The following is a 21,061-nucleotide window of genomic DNA, read 5'->3' as shown; positions in this document are numbered from 1 at the left end:
GGATTATTTGAAAGATTTGCTTTAGTCACGTCACCAAATGCAGTTGAACCACCCGTGGATCCATGTTTGACCATTCTACCACTCTGAGCTCTGCTTTTTAATCATTTTATTATTATCATCATTCATTTGTTCATTCTTTGGAGGGGGGCTATTTCCTAATGCCGCCCTAATAAGCTGATGTTCAAGGGGAAATATAACAGAAACTCTTTCAGTGTTATTCATTAATAAATTAACAGATAAACTGTGAAGAAGAAAAAAACTGAGATTTAAAGGAGAGAGTGAGAAACTTGATCATCCATCCTCATAATACATGTTTATCAGTATCTGCTGTGACCATACTGCAGTAATAACTACAAGTCTACATTTCTGTGACTGTTGATCAATCACAGCAGGAATCTGAGTTCATCTCTGCACACAGAGCAGCTTCAGCTCTGGGATAAACTGCTCGCTTCACGTCCTTCTCAGCTCACAGACACTCATCCTGATATTTTCCTTTAACATTTGATGGTATAATTCATCTGAGTTTACACTTTATCTGCATGAATACAGAAAAACAGACCCAAACACCATAAACCATCAGTTTCACCATGTAGAATATATTGTTGTTTCCTTGCTTTTAATTCAGAGAAAAACTCTGATTTGGATTTTTTCTGTTCTCTTTGCCACAGCCCATCCCAGCAGCAGCTGAAGCAGCTGACTGTCACAACACTGAATAACACTTTAGGAGGAATTTCAGAGGTCAGTAAAGCTCCAGTTTCAACATCAGTTAATTAATCATAGTTCATCATAAATGTTAACCTGGCTGGCACACATGTTAATGTTAGCCATTTAAATATTAGCAGTTAGCTGAGGCCACAAGAAGAAGAGGCCCTAGAAGAACAATGGATGATAAGATTAGATTTTCAAGACTAGGCAGAGACGTGTTTTCCTTTACTGTCTCTTACAGAGGAGGGAGCAGATACCAGACGAGGTCACGGAGGTACGGGGAGGATTCGCAGCAGACAGCAAGACTGCCACGTCCATGCGAGAGAGCGATGGCTACGATAATCTCTGTTTTTGTCTCCCTATATAATGTTGTACAGCCCATGTGAGGGTTAACGCAAACATCAGTCCTTCTACTTAAGTATGTTTGACACTTTGTTTACGCCTAAATTAACTTTACTGTTAACGAGTTTTCATGTTTCTGTAATCCACCAGTGTGCTCATGCTTTTTTAAGTGAAAACATATTTTTAATGATCAAATATAATTATTTTTGTTATTTGTGGATTTTAAATGTCCTTGACAGAGACAGATGATAATCATTATCCTGCACTGTGGTCTCAGGTTTGGTCGAGCTAGCACAAAGAATGGCTATGTTGAACGTCCTCCTGGGATCTACACTAAGAAGTGAGTCCAACATTAGCAGGGTCTCTTTCCTTTATCTGGATTCACTTTAGCATTCACAGTCACGTGAAGCTTGTTATTAACTCGATAAGTCAACCCAGGGTTTCAGCTGAGCGCTCACATGAAACACATGGTGTTGGCAGCATCTGATCAATCATATTCATGGAGACGTGTATCAGCAACAGAGCAGCTGAGTTTGCAGAAGGAAGTCAAACTAAACCATAGGAACAATATGAGGAGATTACACACATAATAAAATACTAGCAGTAACACAGCTGCTGCAGACAAATCAGTCGTGTGATCGTGTGTGAGAGGAGAAGGACTGTAAAGGAGTTTGGTGTTAACCCTTGTATGGTGTTCGGGTCTGTGAGACCCGTTTTCAGTTTCTTTCAAAAGAAAAATTAAACAATGAATTATTTTTTCAACCTGAAATCCATTGGCTTTGGCTTATTTTCTGTGAAGAACATAAATCCAAACTAATTTTCAATGACCTCATACTGTACCTCCCCCCACGCATTTACATTACATACAAGGTGTTCGGGTCCACTGGACCCAGGTCTAATAAAAGTGTTGAAAGTGTAGGTCCTGTGTTCCCACACTCTGTCTTCCTCCTTTCTGGTGCTGCTGATAGTGTTTTCTTCCCCTCCTGCTCCCGCACAAAGTTGCAACATTGTTGAAAATTCAACTATCAACACCGTCTGCTCTTACATTCCCACACATTTTACCCTCTTTCTTGAGGGATCCAAATTTTATTTTCTCATACCCTGTCCCACCTGCAAATTAGGGGCATAATACTATAAATAAGACTTTGCCAGTGTGGTTCTTTATCACAACTGATCAAGATGGCAAAAGATTATCTGCTGCGAGGCCCATCCAATTGATTTTGGAAGAGAGAGGAGCTTCGGATGATGATGTTGACAAAGAGGTTTCAGAATATTTCACATTTCTGAAAATTCAGAGTCTGACAGTGACTTTGAAGAAGAGGATGAGGTTGAGCACCATTTAGTAACAAAACGAAGACGAGTACCCCATCTGCAGCCAGCTCCAGGACCAGAACAAGCCCACCAGACAGCAAGTGAAGAAATATGGATGTCAATAACTGGTGAAATTGAATGGTCTTCTTGCCCAAGAAATGAGCCACCCTGCAGAGCTGTTACTGTGATAAGCCAGGGCCAACATGGCTGACAGGTACTCATGTGCAGGACATCAAGTCTTCATTTGAGCTTTTCATCCCAGATTCCTTCCAGAAAATTATTCTGGATTGCAGTAATCTAGAAGGAAGGTGTGTTTTTGGAGAGAGGTGGAAGGAGATAGACCAAATTCATCTAAGAACCCCAAAGGCCTACTTTGGGGTTCTTATCCTTGCAGGAGTTTTCAGGTCCAAAGGGGAATCCACAGAATCCCTGTGGGATGCAGAAACTGGCACGAACCTTTCCGTGCATCAATGTCTCTGGAAAACTTCCACAAAATTTCCAGGATTATCCGTTTTGATAACAGAGACGACAGACCAGCTCGACGGCAGAGAGACAAGCTAGCTGCCATCAGGACAGTGTGGAATAAGTGTGTGCACCACCTCCCCCTGTTTTACAACCCTGGGCATAATGTCACAATTGATGAGCAGCTGATCCCATTTAGTTTTGAAACATATTGCTTCACGTGTAAATGTGTTGTGTCTTTCCACTCACTCCACTTGATTATAACTGATTTTTTTATAACATTTGATAAAAAAAAAAAACTAAAAAAAAACGAGAAGCACATTGATTCATAAATGTGATCTAACAAAGGTAAAGGGAAAAAATTAACCATGTTTGCTGTTCATATGGTTTGTAATTGGGATGAAGTAAACATCTGTTGAGTAATTTAACATAAAATTGTTTGATAGTGTTCATTTGGAAAGCCAAAACTCTAGCGGGTCCACCAGACCCGTGAACACTGGCTGAGTAACAAAAATATGAACACCACACAAGGGTTAAAAGCTCTGTATGAATGTGGGAGACTTTGAAGGGCTTTAAAAAGGCCAATATAAAATAAAAGGCAGCAAAATTGCTGAGTGTGAAAGTCACCAGACTTATCAGACCTCTGTGATTAAGACCTGTAAGAACACCTATTTGTACTTGTTGGCATTATATCAAACACACACGTATATTAAACCTTTGTTTGAACTCTGGTTGAATTTGTTACTTTCAGACTGTGAAACATCACAGAGGCTGCAGCTGCAGATCTTTTATTCACCTGGAAATTTACTTTAAATGTTAGATGGAAAATGTATTGCTCAGATTAACCAAAGTAAGAACAATAATCCATAAACCTTCATAACAGGCACGTGCAGGGGGGGGGGGGGGGGGGGGGGGCTAGAGGGGCTTGAGCACCCGCCCCTTTCCTGATGGGTGCCCAAAGTGCCCTTTTGTTGAGGCAACTTTTTAAAAAAACAAAATATTATTTTTTTTTTTTTAATGTGTCTGTTTGTGCGGAGTCTTGTCTGTGCCCCTCAACAATAATATTTAACTATTAATCACAGTTTTGCTAAATAAAAGGATCTGGCTTGCATCAGTCACATGATCACATTTAACCAATGATCACCCTTGACGGCAGAACGCGCTGGTTACGAGCCGGGAACGAGCTCACAAAGAGCACGCGCATTTTTAGCGGTCCGGAGCTGTAGGAGAAACACAAGTTAACTCAGAGACACAGACTGATGCGACAAAACCAGTAAGTAGGTGTACAGCGCACACTGTAGTGTGTAGCACACAGGAGGGCTTACACTGTGCGATTTTTGGCCCATTTTGAGCCGATTTTTGAGTCGTGTGACGGTTTTGGCGATCGGCCCGATTTTGGCCTTCATCGTGCGTCGTGTAGTATACGTGGGGTAACGAGAAGCGATTAACACCTCACGACCAGCTCCCGATCATCAATCGCTCGTGAGGGTGTCACCGCAGCTGCTCACGCGCAAACACGTAAACGTCGGTGAAAAAGACGTTGCAGCACAGCTGTGCAGCGTGTGATCTGGACACAAGCGATGGAGGCACAACTTGTAGAACTTTGGAAAGCTCATCCGAGCCTTTTCCATGTGGCATCACAAAATTATCACGACCACAACAACCGTGAAAATAGTTGGATTTACACTGCTGCTCAATCACAGCTGCCTGATCAATGTTTTTCATTAGCAATTTAGCAAAGTTGATGTGGTGGTGTGTCTGTGTGAGTGAAAGACAGAGAGAGCGAGCGACAGATTTTCTGTTATAACCTTCATTTTATGGAGGCACAGTGTGCCGTCCGAGACTTGCACCGCAGTGTCGGCGTTTGTTTCCCTGTTGGCCATGCTTGTTGTTGTGGTCATCGGTTGTCTTCCGGTATTTTCTCCGTAAGCGACCTTTCCTCAACCAATGAGATGAGCGGTAATCTGACTTGTCATACTCGAATTGTCATAAGTGTGCTGTCAGCTCATTGGTCACAAAGCAGGAGAGGGGCTGGAATTATGTTTTCAAACAAAGCGTTAATTCCATTAAAAGTTATAGACTACTTTTGATTCTCACTGTATTACGGGACAAAGTGCGTCCCTTATTAGCTCAATACGGGACGTGTACTTTTGTTTCGAAATACGGGACGATTCCGTATTTTAAGGGACGGTTGGCAACCCTAAGCACCCAGGAGTGTTAGCTTATTACGTACACGTTGGTAAGCTGTCTTGTTGCAACTGACGAACTGAAACAAACGAGCGTGCTGTGTGCGACAGCGTGACAAACATTACCTGTCCTTTTATTAACTGCACAAGTAGTGCTGGTCACAGCTGCTGGCTACCTGTGTAAGGCTGTCATGGGTCTGTAGCTCTGTCACCGTTTTAGGGAACATATTTAGTTTTAAAGTATTTAGAACATATTTAGTTTTAAAGTAAGTTACAGGGCATTTCCTGCCTTTCTGGAGGGATTATATTTCACTAAAAACGATCTAATATGCATGTCCACATAATAATTATTATAATTATAATATATTAAAAAACACAAGCTGTATTTTAAAGAACATACATTAAGAAGCAGATTATATTAGATTTATATTTTAAATAAGACAAAAGTTGGATTTTACAGCAGTAAAATGATTGTATCTCTACAGTTTAAACATGTAATAGCTTTGCCCTGCACAGAGTGGATAGTGAAACAAATGGAATCATCATAAATACATTATTTCATATTTATTACTTCCCCCTCCTCATTGCTTTATTATTGTAGCTCTAGTAATGAATAATAATGTAAGGATTCTGGATCAGCACCATGATGCCCATAGTATATACAGTATTCTGAAGAAGGTCTAAAATGTCACTGTGTGTGCATGAGTGTGTTTTATTTAGCTGGATTTAAAAAAATATTACTCATGATATAACATTGTGCAGACATGGCTGGTAAGGACATGAGGAGGAAACAGCAGGAGCTGTGTGAGGCTACTAAAGGCAGTGCTATAGCATTTTTCTGTCATCATTTTATTATAGATTAAGTGCAGGAGTTGTTAGGTGTGGATAATTAGATTATAGTTTATTGCAATAGCAAGTTGTACCTTGTTCTCACATAGACAGCAAGTGGAGAGTGATAGATGAAATGATGGGATGGAAGGAAGAAGAGAAGCAAAGAGTGATTCACTGGCAGAGCCTAAATTATTTCTCACAGTTTTTTGTGTCCTTATGGTTCCAAGCGCTGTCACCTATCTTTGCATTTTGTTATCATCTCATGACACTTGTTTAATCAGCTACCATCTCTCCTGTGGACTTTTTAACCTTCTTATTATGTTAAGGGTCAATTTGACCCATTCCAGTTTTTGTGTTGACCAAAGTACTGGTCATCCTTTCTTTTTCTTCATGAAAGCTTATGACTTTTCCTTATCTGGGGTCATGAACTGGTGTGTAAAATATGGACACTTTGATGTGTCCTGGAATGTCTCTGCAGTGTTTGTAGACAAAGGTGATGTTGCGGGTCATTTTGACCCGCACACTTTTATGTAAGAAAAAAGTTGTTCAGATCCAAAATAAACATTTCTCTTTGATGTACTTTGTTTTGACTGCTTCTGAATATACATTCAGACCCAGGTGTGCATGCAAGAAACTTTCTCTCCCCTATTCTTGTCACTGTTCTCATGTCATTTCAACACACCAAAAATGAGTTCCAGAAGGTTGACGACTGAAGAAGCTTTATCACTACTTTTCAACTGGGATAGTGATGAAGAAGATGTTTCAGAGACTGAGGATCTTTCAGAGGCCGAGGACAATGTTATTGATGATCCGGACTGCCAATTTTCAGACGAGGAGGAGGATTCTGAGGGAGAGTGTGCTGCCATCTCTACATCAAATGAAAACCAAGGAATGCAGCAATCATCATCCACAGAGGAGACATGGACATCTAAAGATGGTAATATAAAATGGTCATTATCACCACACCGAAGTCAAGGCAGGCTGTCATCTTCTAATGTCATCAAAATGACTCCTGGTCCTACAAGATTTGCCATCACACGAGTTGATGATATTCAATCAGCATTTCAACTCTTTATATCCCCTCCAATAGACAGGATTATACTGGACATGACTAACCTGGAAGGGAGGCGTGTATTTCAAGAAAAATGGAAGCCACTGGATCAGACTGACTTGCGTGCTTATATTGGAATTCTGATATTAGCTGGAGTATACAGGTCCAAGGGAGAAGCAACTGCAAGTCTATGGAATGAAGAGAATGGAAGGCCAATCTTTTGAGCAACAATGTCTTTGGAGACATTTCTCAAGATATCTCGTGTGATCAGATTTGACAACCGTGAAACCAGAGCTGGTCGACGTGAAAGAGACAAACTTGCTGCAATCAGAGATGTATGGGATAAATGGGTGGAAATTCTACCTTTGTTGTACAACCCTGGTCCCCACGTTACTGGTGATGAGCGCCTTGTCCCATTCAGGGGTCGCTGTCCTTTTCGACAGTAAATGCCCAACAAGCCGGCCAAGTATGGCATCAAAATATGGGCAGCCTGTGATGCAAAATCTAGCTATGCGTGGAATATGCAAGTGTACACTGGAAAGCTACCTGGAGGAGCATCTGAGAAGAATCAGGGGATGCGTGTGGTGCTGCAGATGAGTGAAGGGCTGCAAGGGCATAACATCACCTGTGACAATTTCTTTACATCCTACTGGCTTGGAGAGGAACTTCAGAAGAGAAAGCTGACTATGTTGGGAACAATCAGAAGAAATAAGCCAGAACTTCCCAGTGAAATTTTGAAGATGCAGGGAAGATCTCTGCATTCCTCAATATTTGTTTTCACTGAGAAAGCAACAGTTGTTTCATATTGCCCAAAGAAAAACAAGAATGTTCTTGTCATGAGCACAATGCACACAGATGCATCTCTGAGCACAAGAGAAGACAAAAAACCACAAATGATCCTAGACTACAACTCCACCAAAGGAGGAGTAGACAATCTTGACAAAGTCACAGCGACATACAGCTGCCAGCGCAAGACAGCTCGTTGGCCCTTGGTAATTTTCTACAACATTTTGGATGTGTCTGCTTACAATGCCTATGTCCTGTGGACTGAAATCAACCAACATTGGAATGCGGGTAAATTGTACCGACGTTGACTTTTCCTGGAAGAACTGGGAAAAAATCTTGTCACTCCCAAGATCCAGATGCGAGTCAGACCAGCTCGATCCCCAGCAGCAGCTGTCATTGAAAAGGTCAAGTGTGCACCATCCAACCAATCTGCAGTGGATCCAGTGGATACAGGTGTAAAAAAACGGAAAAGATGCCAGGTCTGTCCCTCATGAGAAGACATTAAAACAAGCACTGTTTGTGAGAAATGCAAAAAGTACATCTGCAGAAAGCACACAGTCACATTCTGTCCATCATGTGGACAAAATTGAAAATGTTGAACACTGAAAAACTGAGAAAATCGGGCAAGTTCAAAAGAAATGTTTGTAAAGAAGGAAAAACTTTTACTAAATTGTTCTTAAAAAGAGTTATGGTAATTCAAATTGTGTTGTATGTCTGTGTTGTAAATGTTTTTCTAATGGAAAATAAAGTTGCTATTGTTTTATTGCAGTTTTTTGACAATTCTGAGTGGATTTACACAGTACGGGTCAAAATGACCCGCAACATAATCAATGTGATTTTTTTTCAACATAATACAAGGGTTAATGTCTACAGTCTCAGATCAACACAGCCCTGCCCTCCAGCACTATCAGCAGCAGGAGCAGCAGAAACCCCTCAACAGCAACATTGTACTGTGGCTGTAGCTCAGGTGGCAGAGCAGGTCAGCCACTAATCAGAAGGTCGGTGGTTCGATCCCAGACTGCCTCCTGGCTGCATGCCAAATATCCTTGGGCAAGATACTAACCCCATGTTTCCCTACTGGTGGTGGTCAGAGGGCCCGGTGGCGCCAGTGTCCGGCAGCCTCGCCTCTGTCAGTGCGCCCCAGGGTGCCTGTGGCTACAATGTAGCTTGCTATCGCCTGTGTGTGAATGGGTGAATGACTGAATGTAGTGTGAAGCGCTTAGGGGTCCTTAAGGACTAGAAAAGCGCTATACAAATGCAGACCATTTACCATGTACCCATCAGGTAAAACATTGGCGACGTTTGCTTTGCCTTGTTGCCCATATTAGATTCTTGATGAATGTGTGTTGTTGTTATTCAGCCTGGTTCAATGTGCCCCTTTTTAACTTTGAGCACCCGCCCCTTTAAAACTCTCTGCACGGCCCTGCTTCATAAAGACAAACATCTCCCCAGAACATTGAGCTGCTGAAGTGTCACTGAAGGGAAAAACTATTTGTCCTCCTCCATCCAGCAACACCTGAAACACCCGAGTGGAAGCTCCTCCCTACACTGTGTTTGAAGCAAAGCACAAAGGAGACACCTGCTGGAGCAGCTGGAGTCCTACAGACACTCAGCCTCTTCACTACACAAACACCTCCTACAACATCCACTCTTTCCACTCTGACTGCTGTGTTTGTGGAAACACTCCAACACACACCGCTTCACACACCAACATAGAAATGTGTGTGAAAAAGAGCTAAGCTGATATTAAACATGGGGATTTATTCAAAAATACAGAGTCAGGAACAACATCTAGACACACATTACCTCTCAGCAGCAGAAGAACAGCCTTTAAAGTTTATAACAATATACTTCGACTCGTTGCTCTTTAAGGAAACACAGCTGGGTTCAGGTCCAGGAGATTCTGGCCTCTTATTGATCCTAAAAGAAAAACAATAAATGTAACAGCTTCATGAGACAGGAAGGAAAAACTGGAAATATTAAATTAAAGACATGATGAACAATCTGAAACTCATAAAAATAATGTACTTACTCTTTGTCACATAACAGTCTTTTGTTAAAGTTTACAGCGATATCCTTCGAGTCGTTGCTCTTTAAGGAAACACAGCTGGGTTCAGGTCCAGGTTCTGGATTAGTTTCAGGGTTATGTCCAGCTGAGCCTGGTACGCCCCACAGCTCTGGGCTTTAAAACAACACACACAGAGGTATGAGTGTGAATAATGATGGAGCAGTGATGTGAGTGCTGAGCTGTGACATGGAGAAGAGTCATGGACAGTTAGAGATGGTCATCTCACCTCTGAGCTTTGGTCTGGCTCTCATGTTCCCCACACAGAGTGCTTTTAGAGGGAGGGACTCCCTCCTCTCTGTCCTCACACTGATCCATGCTGCTCAATTCACATCAGCTCACACACACTTTCTACCTTCACCTGCAGAGGAAACACAAATCATTCATCAGCTGAGAGCTGCAGAGGTCGTGTCTGATGTGTTGGACTAACATCCATCTGAGATGCAGCTTTCATCAGTTCACTACAAAAAGTGTCACAGAGCCGAGTTCAGCCTCCAAATCCTCCATTACTGTACTCCTACAAAGCAGCAGGTCAAACATGGCTGCAGAGAGCAGCTTTGTGTCAGTAACCATGTCCAGGACCGAGCTGACTGCTTACAGAGTTCATACTCTAACTGCTAGCTGCTCTGCTAGCTAAGCTAACTCAGTAACAGTGACTCTGACAGCAGTTACTGTGGAACAGCGGCCGAGCTCAGGACACATTCAGTGTGTTTAGTCTGAGTCCTGGACTCTGATTCAATGGATTCAATCCAGCTCAGAGTTTCATGTGTTCATCAGAATAAAATACATGTACTAATATAACAGAAGTAATGCTCTGAATGCAGGACTGTAATGGAGGATAAATAAGGTTTTTACAGCCTGAAAGAAACATTCAGTTCATATATTTAATGCATTTAATTTAATGCAGATCTGTTAAATGATGATGGGTATGTTAAGATACTTAAAGAGCTCCTCCATAACATTTACAACAATGTAACAATTGGCAATTACATACATAGATGGGATTTTTTTTTTATTTAAAGTTAAAGAATTTTCAATTATGTTTAGTAAAATGAAAAGTAGACAATAGAAGGAATTTAAAAGTAAATTACTTTACAATATAAATAACTATTGTAATAGACATTTTATGTCAGAGGCTGATAAGAAATCCCTGTTGTTTTTACAGGCTCAATTAGATGATCTATACAAGAAAAAGGCTCATGGAGCTTAGATTTGAGCTCGTGCAAAATGGATAGAAGAAGGTGAAAAAGTGCTTCATATTTCTACAACTTGGAGAAACAGAAGCAAGAAAAGAAATCAATTAATACAATAATCGTAAATGGGGAGGAATGCACAAATCATAAGACTATAGCGGAAGAAAAACATAAATTTTACTCAAATTTATACTCCTCGAAATATTTAATCACTGATTCATTAACTTGTTTTGATCAGATTGAATCTTATATTCCAAAAATCGAATCTGTATTCAGAGAAATGTGTGATTCTGATATATCACTGGATGACTGAGATCAAGCCTTAAACAAACTGAAAATGGACAAAGCTGTTAGAACAGCTTTGAAATTCATATGAGTTGTTCGCACTAAAGTAAAAATGTGAATTATTAACTATTCATGATTGTGACCTAGTAGCTCTCTTAACATAGCTATTAAAACTGATATTAAACATTATAATGGCAAAGAACACAAATAATAGAGAAAATCTACATTTTGAGCAAATTACCCAGAAATCAAAAAGATTACAGGCTACAAAGACACCTCTCCATCTTTGGACGTGTCTTGCTTACTAAAACAGAAGGTATCTCTCGATTGATTTATCCATCACAATGGTTATATGTTTCCAATAGTCTAATCAATAATATAAATCGAATTAATTTCAATTACATTTGGAGAAACAAGCAACATTATGTTAGGAAGAAAGATATAGTGAAGTCATTTGAAGAAGGAGGTTTGAATGCGATTGATTTTGAAGCAATGATGGTTCCATCAAACTCAAATGGTTTCAATCTTTCATAAATATTTCAAACGGTATTTTGGTTTTATTTCCCCAAAGTAATTTTCAAGAAGCTGGGTGGCATTGAATTTCTTATAAAGTGCGACTTTGAAATATCCAAATTAAATTATCCAATTTTCACGAACACGTTCTCCAGTACTGGAAAAAGATATACAAGCATATTTTTTCTCCACATACAAATTCGATTTGGAACAACAGATGTATACGATAAAAGAAAATCCATCTTTTATAAGGATTGGATGGATCATGGCATTTGGACGGTTTTACACCTTTCAGACAATGACGAAAATGTGTTAACATATAACAAATTCATAGATAATTATGGCATATCATGTACTCAGAGTAAATTCATTAAAGTTGTGAAAGCCATTCCCCCTGCATTGATTCAGATGTCTTCCCCCGATTGAACAACAACCCGTCAACAACATGCTGAGCTGTGACTCTTCTTCCCTCTAAAGTCCTGGTGTTAACACTCACCCTGCATCAGCTTCACCTATTTTTAAATTGTTTTTACTTTTCAAACCGACGGATCATTTGAAGCCAACCATCCAAAAACAGCTTCAGCTGTGTTTGATGTTTATGCTACAGACTGTTTACCAATATAATCAATATCAGATATCAGAGCAACAGAAACCTCGGTGATCAGGACGCTGGGACTGAGAACAGGAAGTGGCTCAAACGTCACAGTTTCATAACGTCACCCTGAACTCCACTCACGGAGTTTCTGTCGCCACTGTAGTTTTTAAAGTCCCGTGATAAAGGCGGGTCTTTCTTTGAATCCGCACGCTCATTGGCTAATAGCTCGGGATTGACACATCGTTATCCAATGAGCGTGCGGGAACTTCCGACATAAAGTTGTTTCCTTTGAAAAACCAAAGTCTGATTATTTTTGCCTCCACTGACGGAGCCTGTTGTTCCCGCCACAGAGACACAGTAATGTCAGAGCGGTGTTAACACTCACCCTGCCTCAGCACAGCTCTCACTCTCCTCCTGCTCTCTCACACTAAACGGAGGCTCAGCTAAACTCACTTCCTCTCTACTTACAGGAAACCAGCGCTCAGAGGAGCCGACCGGCCTCACATTTCACCCACAGACACGAACAGCGTGGAATTATTTTATGTCATAAGAAGAAACATATTCATGTAAACACTCACCTGCCTCAGCTCCACCTTCCTCCTCCTGCTGCTCTGAACGGAGGCTCAATACTTTCACTTTCACTGCTGCTCCCTAAACACAGAGGATGCTGGGACTTGTAGTTTATTCCTTCCGGTGCGGTCTTCCTCTTTGTTTGTTTGTGTTTGTGTTCAAGTTATTTCGATCATGTAAACATCAACAGAACACGTGAAGCCACACAGAGTTTGTATGTCAAGGTGGGTAGGAGGGTTTGAGGGTTTGGGGAGGGGTCAGAGGGAAGAGGTCTCGCCAGTTGCAGGATCTCTAACATTAGAATCTAAAAATGTGTCTCATATAGGTGTTATTTTGGTACTTTACACGTCACACAGTTTCAACAACTCCTTATATGGTACAAGTTCCTCTTTTCTGTCTGGCTTCCTGTATTTATTAATATGCTTGTATATTTCTACACTAACTTCCTGTTTTTCAGTCTGGCTGAGCACTTAGTTTGTGAGTCAAAAGTGGCCTTGCTTTACAAACCTTCATTATTAAAGTACATAAAACAATATAATCAGAAAATAAGCACTAAGAATATATTAATTACATGACAGTTCTTCCCTTTTCGTGTTTCCTAAGAAACACGACATAATTCCTGATTTATCCCACTAAGTTTACCTGCATGTTAAAAGGCTAAAATATAACAAAAGAGATTATGCTAAACAAAATGAAACCTTTCAATTCCCCAACCCAACTGCCCCCTATCTGCCCCCTCAACGGGTTGTATGTTTTCAATGTTTCCTTATAATTCTGTCATGATTACTTCTATCCACAACAAATAAATCAAGCTCTAAGACAGCACCTATGAAATGTCCTAAATCTACTTCCTACACCCCCTTTTTTTACCCAGTATCCCAAGTTAAACCCACTTCTGACTTCCCTCAGTTCTCACTGTAAACTCCAAACAGATACAATCAGCTTTTCTGGTAAAAGGCCCTAGATTATTTTGTCAATCTTTGGAAACATCCTCTATAGAGTTAACCCGTTTCATCTTCAAAACTTAGTCCTGGTTTCTTTGCCCCCCTTTAACGGGTAGCGCATAACCGGCCTGAACACTGCGTTTGGGTTATTTACATAACAAAGAAATCCTACAACTATTCCTAAAGTCCCTCTCATTACTCTTCATTACTTTTATGCTCACATTTAACCTGTGTCTAACAAGCTTTTAATTTCCTAAACAACACATTTTCTGGAACTATGGTTCTCTGGGCACTCCTCTGGATATTCTTACACCAGAGAAGAGCTTCTTAACTACAGGACTACAACACCTGTGGATTTATTCCCAATATTTGTCGCATCTGCGGCAGATTTACTGCAGACTCTGATCAGGAAAGTGAGACGCCGAAAGAGAGGGAAGCGAGCCGGTGCACTCGTGCGTCTGAGGAGACGCGGACTGCGAACTGCTCTTCCTGGGATCTTCCCTTCCAATGTACGCTCACTCGGGAATAAGATAGACGAACTGGCCCTGATGAGAAGCATGAACAGAGACTTTGCCTCCTCCTGTGTCTTATGTTTTACGGAGTTGTGGCTCTGTGAGGACATCCCGGACTGCGCGCTCAAGCTGGAGGGCTTTCATCTGCTGCGCGCGGACCGGCAGGCCTCTCTCTCCGGTAAGACCAAAGGTGGAGGTGTCTGCTTCTACATAAATAGTGGCTGGTGCACAGATGTAACAGTGATTGCTCAGCACTGTTCTTCCTCTCTGGAATACCTTTTTATTCACTGCAAACCGTTTTATTCTCCGCGGGAGTTTGCTTCATTCATCCTGGCCGCTGTTTACATCCCGCCAGACGCGGATGCGCAGGCAGCTCAGTGCGCACTCGCGGAGCAGATACTGCACATGGAGCGGACATTCCCGGACTCTCTCATCATTGCTCTTGGGGACTTTAACAAAGCCAATCTGAGCCATGAGCTTCCGAAATACAAGCAGTATATTAAATGCCCGACCAGAGAGGAGAGGACATTAGACCACTGCTACAGCATGATCAGCGGGGCCTATCGCGCGGTGCCCCGCGCTTCACTCGGACTTTCTGACCACGTCATGATCCACCTAATCCCCGCGTACAGACAGAGGCTGAAGCTCTCCAAACCTGTCGTGAGGACCAAAAAACTGTGGAGCAACGAGGCTGTGGAGGAGCTTCGCACGTGTTTGGAGTCTACAGACTGGGACACAATGAAGGCTGCTTCTAACAGCTTGGACGAGTTTACGGACACTGTCACCTCCTATATCCACTTCTGTGAGGACAGCATTGTGCCATCACGCACCAGGGTGAGTTATAACAATGACAAACCCTGATTTACTCCTAAACTCAAAAAGCTGTGGCTGGAAAAGAGAAAGGCGTTCAGAAGCGGAGACAGGGACTGCTACAGAGAGGCCAAGTACAGGTTCACTAAAGAAGTGGACATTGCTAAACATCAGCACTCTGAGAAGATGCAGCAGCAGATCTCAGAGAATGACTCGGCCTCTGTGTGGAAAGGTTTTAGGAATATCACCAACTACAAGCCTAAAACCCCCCACTCCACTGATGACTTGCTCTTAGCCAACACCCTTAACGACTTTTACTGCCGTTTTGACGAGCCATCAGGCAGCCTTCACACCTCCAACGGCCCCAACAATAGAGGCACTTTGGACACTAATTCCCCCACCTCTCCCCCCTCCATAGAGCCATCACCACCTTCAAACTGTTCACCTACAACACCCCCCTCCTCACCCCACACAAAAGAGGATTTCACACCACCTCCTCCCACCACAACTCTTCATATTCATGAAGCAGATGTGAGGAAGCAGTTTAAGAGTCTGAATGCTCGAAAAGCTCCCGGCCCAGACGGTGTGTCTCCTGCCACCCTCAGACACTGTGCAAACGAGCTGGCCCCAGTGTTTTCTGGCATTTTTAACTCCTCACTGCAGGCATGTCATGTGCCTGCCTGCTTCAAGTCCTCTACCATAATCCCTGTCCCCAAGAAACCTAGGATCACTGGACTAAATGACTACAGACCCGTGGCTCTGACATCTGTGGTCATGAAGTCATTTGAGCGCCTAGTTCTCTCCCATCTCAAGACCCTCACGGCCCCCCTCCTGGACCCCCTGCAGTTTGCATACAGAGCCAACAGGTCTGTAGATGACGCAATCAACATGGCCCTACACTTCATCCTGCAGCATCTGGACTCCCCAGGAACCTACGCCAGGATCCTGTTTGTGGACTTCAGCTCTGCCTTCAACACCATCCTTCCAGACCATCTCCGAGGCAAGCTTTCCCAGATGAATGTGCCTGATCCCATCTGCCGGTGGATCACTGACTTCCTGACGGACAGGAAGCAGCATGTGAGGCTGGGAAAGAATGTCTCGGACTCTCGGACCATCAGCACCGGCTCCCCTCAGGGCTGTGTTCTTTCTCCTCTGCTCTTCTCCCTGTACACCAACTGCTGCACCTCCACCCACCAGTCTGTCAAGCTAATCAAGTTCGCAGATGACACCACCGTCATTGGGCTCATCTCTGACGGGGATGAGTCTGCCTACAGGAGGGAGGTTGAACGTCTGGTGTCCTGGTGCAGCCACAACAACCTGGTGCTGAATGCCCAGAAGACAGTGGAGATTATTGTGGACTTCAGGAAGCACACAGCCCCACTCCCCCCCATCATCCTGACTGACACCCCCATCACCTCTGTGGACTCATTCCGCTTCCTGGGTACCACCATCACCCAGGACCTGAAGTGGGAGCCCACCATCACCTCCGTCATCAAGAAAGCCCAGCAGAGGATGTACTTCCTGAGGCAGCTGAAGAAATTCAACCTGCCAACACGGACGATGATGCAATTCTACACTGCAATCATCGAGTCCATCCTCACCTCCTCCATCACCGTGTGGTACGCTGGAGCCACTATCAGGGACAAACAGAGACTGCAGCGTGTTGTGCGCTCTGCTGAGAAGGTGATTGGCTGCAGACTCCCATCTTTGCAGGACCTGTACACCTCCAGGACACTGCGGCGTGCAGCTCGGATCTCAGCTGACCCTTCTCACCCTGGATACAGTCTGTTTGACCTGCTCCCCTCAGGCAGGAGGCTCCAGTCCATTCGCACCAGAACCTCTCGCCATAAGAACAGTTTCTTCCCCTCTGCTGTCGGACACATGAACAATAAACGTACGACTGTTCCCACCACTAACACATGACCCTACGCTGTGTTCACTGAATCATTCCATGTTTGGCACTGATCACCACCTGCACTCATGTATATATCTTTCTACGTAGCACTTTTAATTCTTATTCTTACTTTTATTTTTTTCATGTCTATTTAAGCGCAATTTATGACAGTATGTTTGCACTGAAGCACCGCAGCAATTTCCTAATGTTGTAAACCTGCTCAACATTTGGCAATAAAACCCTTTCTGATTCTGATTCTGATTCTGATTCTCTGTGCTCTGTGCTTCTTTTCGGGTTCCCCTTTCTCTGGTTGGTTCCGTTCGGTCTGGGGCTTCCAGGATTCTTGCCACCCCTGTAGTCGCTGTGGTCCTGAAATCTTCTCCTGTAAACGATCCTATTCTAAAAATCCTTCTATCCTTTATATTAACTTTACTTAATCTTTAATTAATCTTAATTTACTTAATCTCAATGTTCTTTATGTGTGTGAGCAACACTTTTAATTTTATTAAACACACCCAGGGTCAGATATACACCATCACCATATCAGCATAAAAACAGACAGAGACGTTCCTCTATCTGTCACATTCTTCCATACATGGCAATTTGTTTCACCTTCCAGATGATTCCTGGGGACTTACAATTTCTTGACTCTTCTTCTGTCACTTGTTACTAGGCAGCTCAAATGCAGTTAGAAGCTAAATGAAATCCAGGTCCTCGGCCTGGCCTATGTTTAAATCATTTGTGTTTGTAAGCGTGTATGCGGTTTAACCTTCTGCTGCTCCAAGTCACTTACACAATAGATCGTCGGGACATCGCGCCCAACGAAGCTTAAGACCTTGAATAGACTGAGCATCAACTCTTTCATGAGCACAATATGCAATATGTGTATACAATGATTATAGCTGCACCTTTAATAAAAGGTTTAGTCTAAAGCCAGTAGCTTTAATAAACATTTTAATGCAATGTTAATGATGAAGGCTATATTGTAGCAGTAAAGTATTTTCTTTATTCCCACATTCCCTCTCTTGACATTTCAAAAAGAAAGGTCACCACACTTCGTGTTGTGTCACTCCTCGGCCCATTCGGCCACTTCTAAGTCCATCAATGGCATCATGGCCACTGGAACGACCGTTCCAGGGTCCACTGCCCTCGTTATTACCTTTTCCAGCAGTCCTGTGGCACAAGGAATGAAACAACAACCGCATGTGACCAGTATCGCTAAAAAGTGGCAGTAGAAAACATTGCAGACATGAAAAACCCCTTCCATTTCCCAAACACTCAGGTCAATTCCCGAGTGCTCATGCATGGTTTTAGACAGAGTTTTCAGCCCCTCCAGAGCTCGGGTTACTGAGCCATCTGGAGCAGTGTTGTTGGGGATAAAGGTACAACACACTGCTCCAAACATGGCACCACATGCCCCCTTTCTTTCACGCCAACAACATGTCTAGGGCCATTCGATTTTGCACTCCCATCAGTGAGGTCGAACCCAACTGTTCTGTGAACCCCTCCATGGCATCTCTGGTCAGGTTAGAGAGTCTCAGCACATTATAATGGACGTAGTTTATGCGATCAACATTCTTATTTGGAGTTATCCATATGAACATACTTTCAAATCCTGAAGCTAGTTGGTCCACTAGTTTATACTCATCTGGAACTCCCCTGGGCACTCCTATTGAGTCAGTCCAGGTAGGCGAGTTCATTCTAGGGTCATAAGCATGTATCCCCTGAATCCCTCTCTTTGCCAAAATGTGTCTCTTACGTCTGGCCGCCAATGTGCGTGTGTTGCGTTGTCGTATGGCTTTTACTTTGTTCCCGATTAGCATGAGTGGAGCTCCGAGTCGCACCATTGCGCACGTCCCTTCACTTCCCATGTGGGCACGAACCAAAAGGGTGTTACGTCCACAATAATAATAAAGCCCACTTCTTGCCCATTGTTAAGGTTCAAAAATTGAGGAAGGAGAGTACAAACCACCATGGTCCAGAAGATCTTGGTCAAACAATGATTTTTAATGACTACACACGTGTGGGAAGAACACTCTGTGCGCAGACAGCAAGTGATCTTCGACTTAATCAACACATAAACAGATTTTTATAGCATCAGGGTTTGATTTACTGACGCCCCTTCATACGTCACAGACAGGATTTATACATACGTCAAATCAACACCACAATGACTTTTAAGAAGAACATCATCTTCTATTTTCATGGCTGGTACTTTCCTGTCTACCTTTCAGTTCTTGTCTTGTTCCTCTTTCTTGCCGAGACAACAAGAAACGGTTCCTCTTTTACCGAGACACTTTTGCAGTTACAGCCAGACATGTCTAAACTCTCCTCTAAATAATTCTTTCTAACTGAGTGTGTGTGTGTGTGTGTGTCTGTGTGCTAACCACAATTGCACCCTGTTTCACCTCGCGACTAGCTCCTGACCTCTAACCAGACAGAGAGACAGAAACCACTCTCGTATATGTAATAATCGAACTGAAACTATAGATATATCATCTACTAAATAAATGTTTTAATCAAGAACCTCTACTAAACATAATAACTGTGTGCATAAGCATCTTAAGGCCTTCTTAAAGCTATCTGTTACTTTGTTAAAGCAATGATCATTTTGAATAACCTAGTAATTCAAATGGCCTCGTCTGGCCTGCTCCTCAAAATACCCTAAGAGTCTGCTTTCACTTCTGCAAACTCTCTGCAACTTCCTGTCAGCCTGCAACTTAGTCTTTCTGAAAGAGACACTGTTTAAACCTCTGAATGCAATATCCATGCTGCAGATTATATTTATTAATGCAATGGTAATGATGACAATTATTTAACAAAAGCAGTAAAATAATTTCCCTGCTCCACATTCCCTCTCTCTGGACTTCTGGCACACCAGAGGTCGCAATACATTTTGTCCTCGCTCAGCAAATCAGACAACCTCATGTCATCCAATTGGTCCGGTAATAAACACCAGCTCCCCTTCGAGAACATTCCATGTGTAAGCTTAGGTTTTCTCGGTCCCTCTCTTGCGGTCGTCGAGATCTTCTGCAAAGGAAACAAAACACCTTTTCCTGCACCTCCCTAACTTATCCTATTTGGAACTCTTTAATCAAAAGCATGATCCTAATTATCTTCTTAACTTATTGACTTGTATTTATATATATTCTTCAACGTTACTCATCACTTTAAAATTCTTTAAGCGCTTGCAAGAAAATCATTATAAGCGCCTATTCTACTAAAAGATCCAAAAGAAAACAACCACTTTAATCAATTAAGTTTAAGCATATAAGCAATTACTCCTGCATACATTTCATCATAGCTAGATGCTGCCTTGAAACAACTCCTGTGTGTTAACACTAACTTCATTTTAAAACCTCACATTTCCTATGTTATAATCTGTTTTTGGTATAGCCTTTTTATTTCATTTTGCTCCTTTTAATGTAACAATACCTTCTAATTCTAATTTATCCGACTTAACCAAAATATATGCTTTCCTTCCTCTTTGGTCCTTCTTTAAGTTCAGTTAAAAGCTAAATGAATTTGAGGCCTTTTGCCTGGAATCAATACTGTCATGTGTGTTTCTGGACTCTGTGTCTGTAAGCGTGTGCAATCCTTCAATTCAACTCATATCATCCTCACAGTAGATTGGCTAATCATAGCGCTAGCCAAAGGCTCGTGACCCACAAGAGACGAATTTGAGCCACAACTCCTTTAAAGGCACAAAATGCAATATGTATAAAAATCATTTCTACGTATAAGCTCTCCCCTTTATCCTAAAAATAAATCTATGTAATATCTGTATGTGTAAGCCTACATTATAACCACTTCTTCTAGAAATCAAAAAAGAAATCAAACCTGTTCTCCTCCTTCAACCCTCACTAATTTTCCCTCTAAGATTTATTCACAGCTTTGAAAAACGACATTGTATCTACTAAACAGGATTCAGTTCACTTTAATCCTTTAACCTTAACATAAAAATAACAGTTTCAGTTTTACCATACCCAAATGACCAAAACCCCAA

At 42.2% G+C, this 21,061-nt stretch overlaps 1 protein-coding gene across 2 annotated transcripts in view; it reads right to left on the bottom strand.

Annotated features, from left to right (window-relative positions):
* The window catches only part of LOC147336844 (protein NLRC3-like), a 167,489-nt gene extending 154,529 nt beyond the window's left edge, over positions 1-12,960 (bottom strand). Inside the window, exons 1-4 of one of the 2 annotated variants that reach the window (XM_086285648.1) lie at positions 12,904-12,960; positions 9,969-10,100; positions 9,707-9,856; positions 9,481-9,594 (exon numbers count right to left, since the gene is read on the bottom strand). In XM_086285648.1, coding sequence (XP_086141774.1) covers positions 9,481-9,594; positions 9,707-9,856; positions 9,969-10,057 — 353 coding nt within the window. In that variant the 5' untranslated portion in view covers positions 10,058-10,100; positions 12,904-12,960. Of the gene's footprint in view, positions 1-9,480; positions 9,595-9,706; positions 9,857-9,968; positions 10,101-12,903 lie in introns of those variants that run through there. The other variant, XM_086285649.1, reaches the window with a different exon arrangement.
* Positions 12,961-21,061: the final 8,101 nt, after the last annotated feature.

This window comes from Aulonocara sp. 'chitande type north' Nkhata Bay, linkage group LG3, assembly GCF_057382095.1.
Source record: "Aulonocara sp. 'chitande type north' Nkhata Bay isolate Kocher_YH1m ecotype deep benthic linkage group LG3, A_spYH_male_GT1.1, whole genome shotgun sequence".
Lineage (NCBI taxonomy): Eukaryota > Metazoa > Chordata > Actinopteri > Cichliformes > Cichlidae > Aulonocara > Aulonocara sp. 'chitande type north' Nkhata Bay.
The sequence above is the reverse complement of the archived record's forward strand: the minus strand, read 5'-3'. Positions and strand labels throughout refer to the sequence as shown.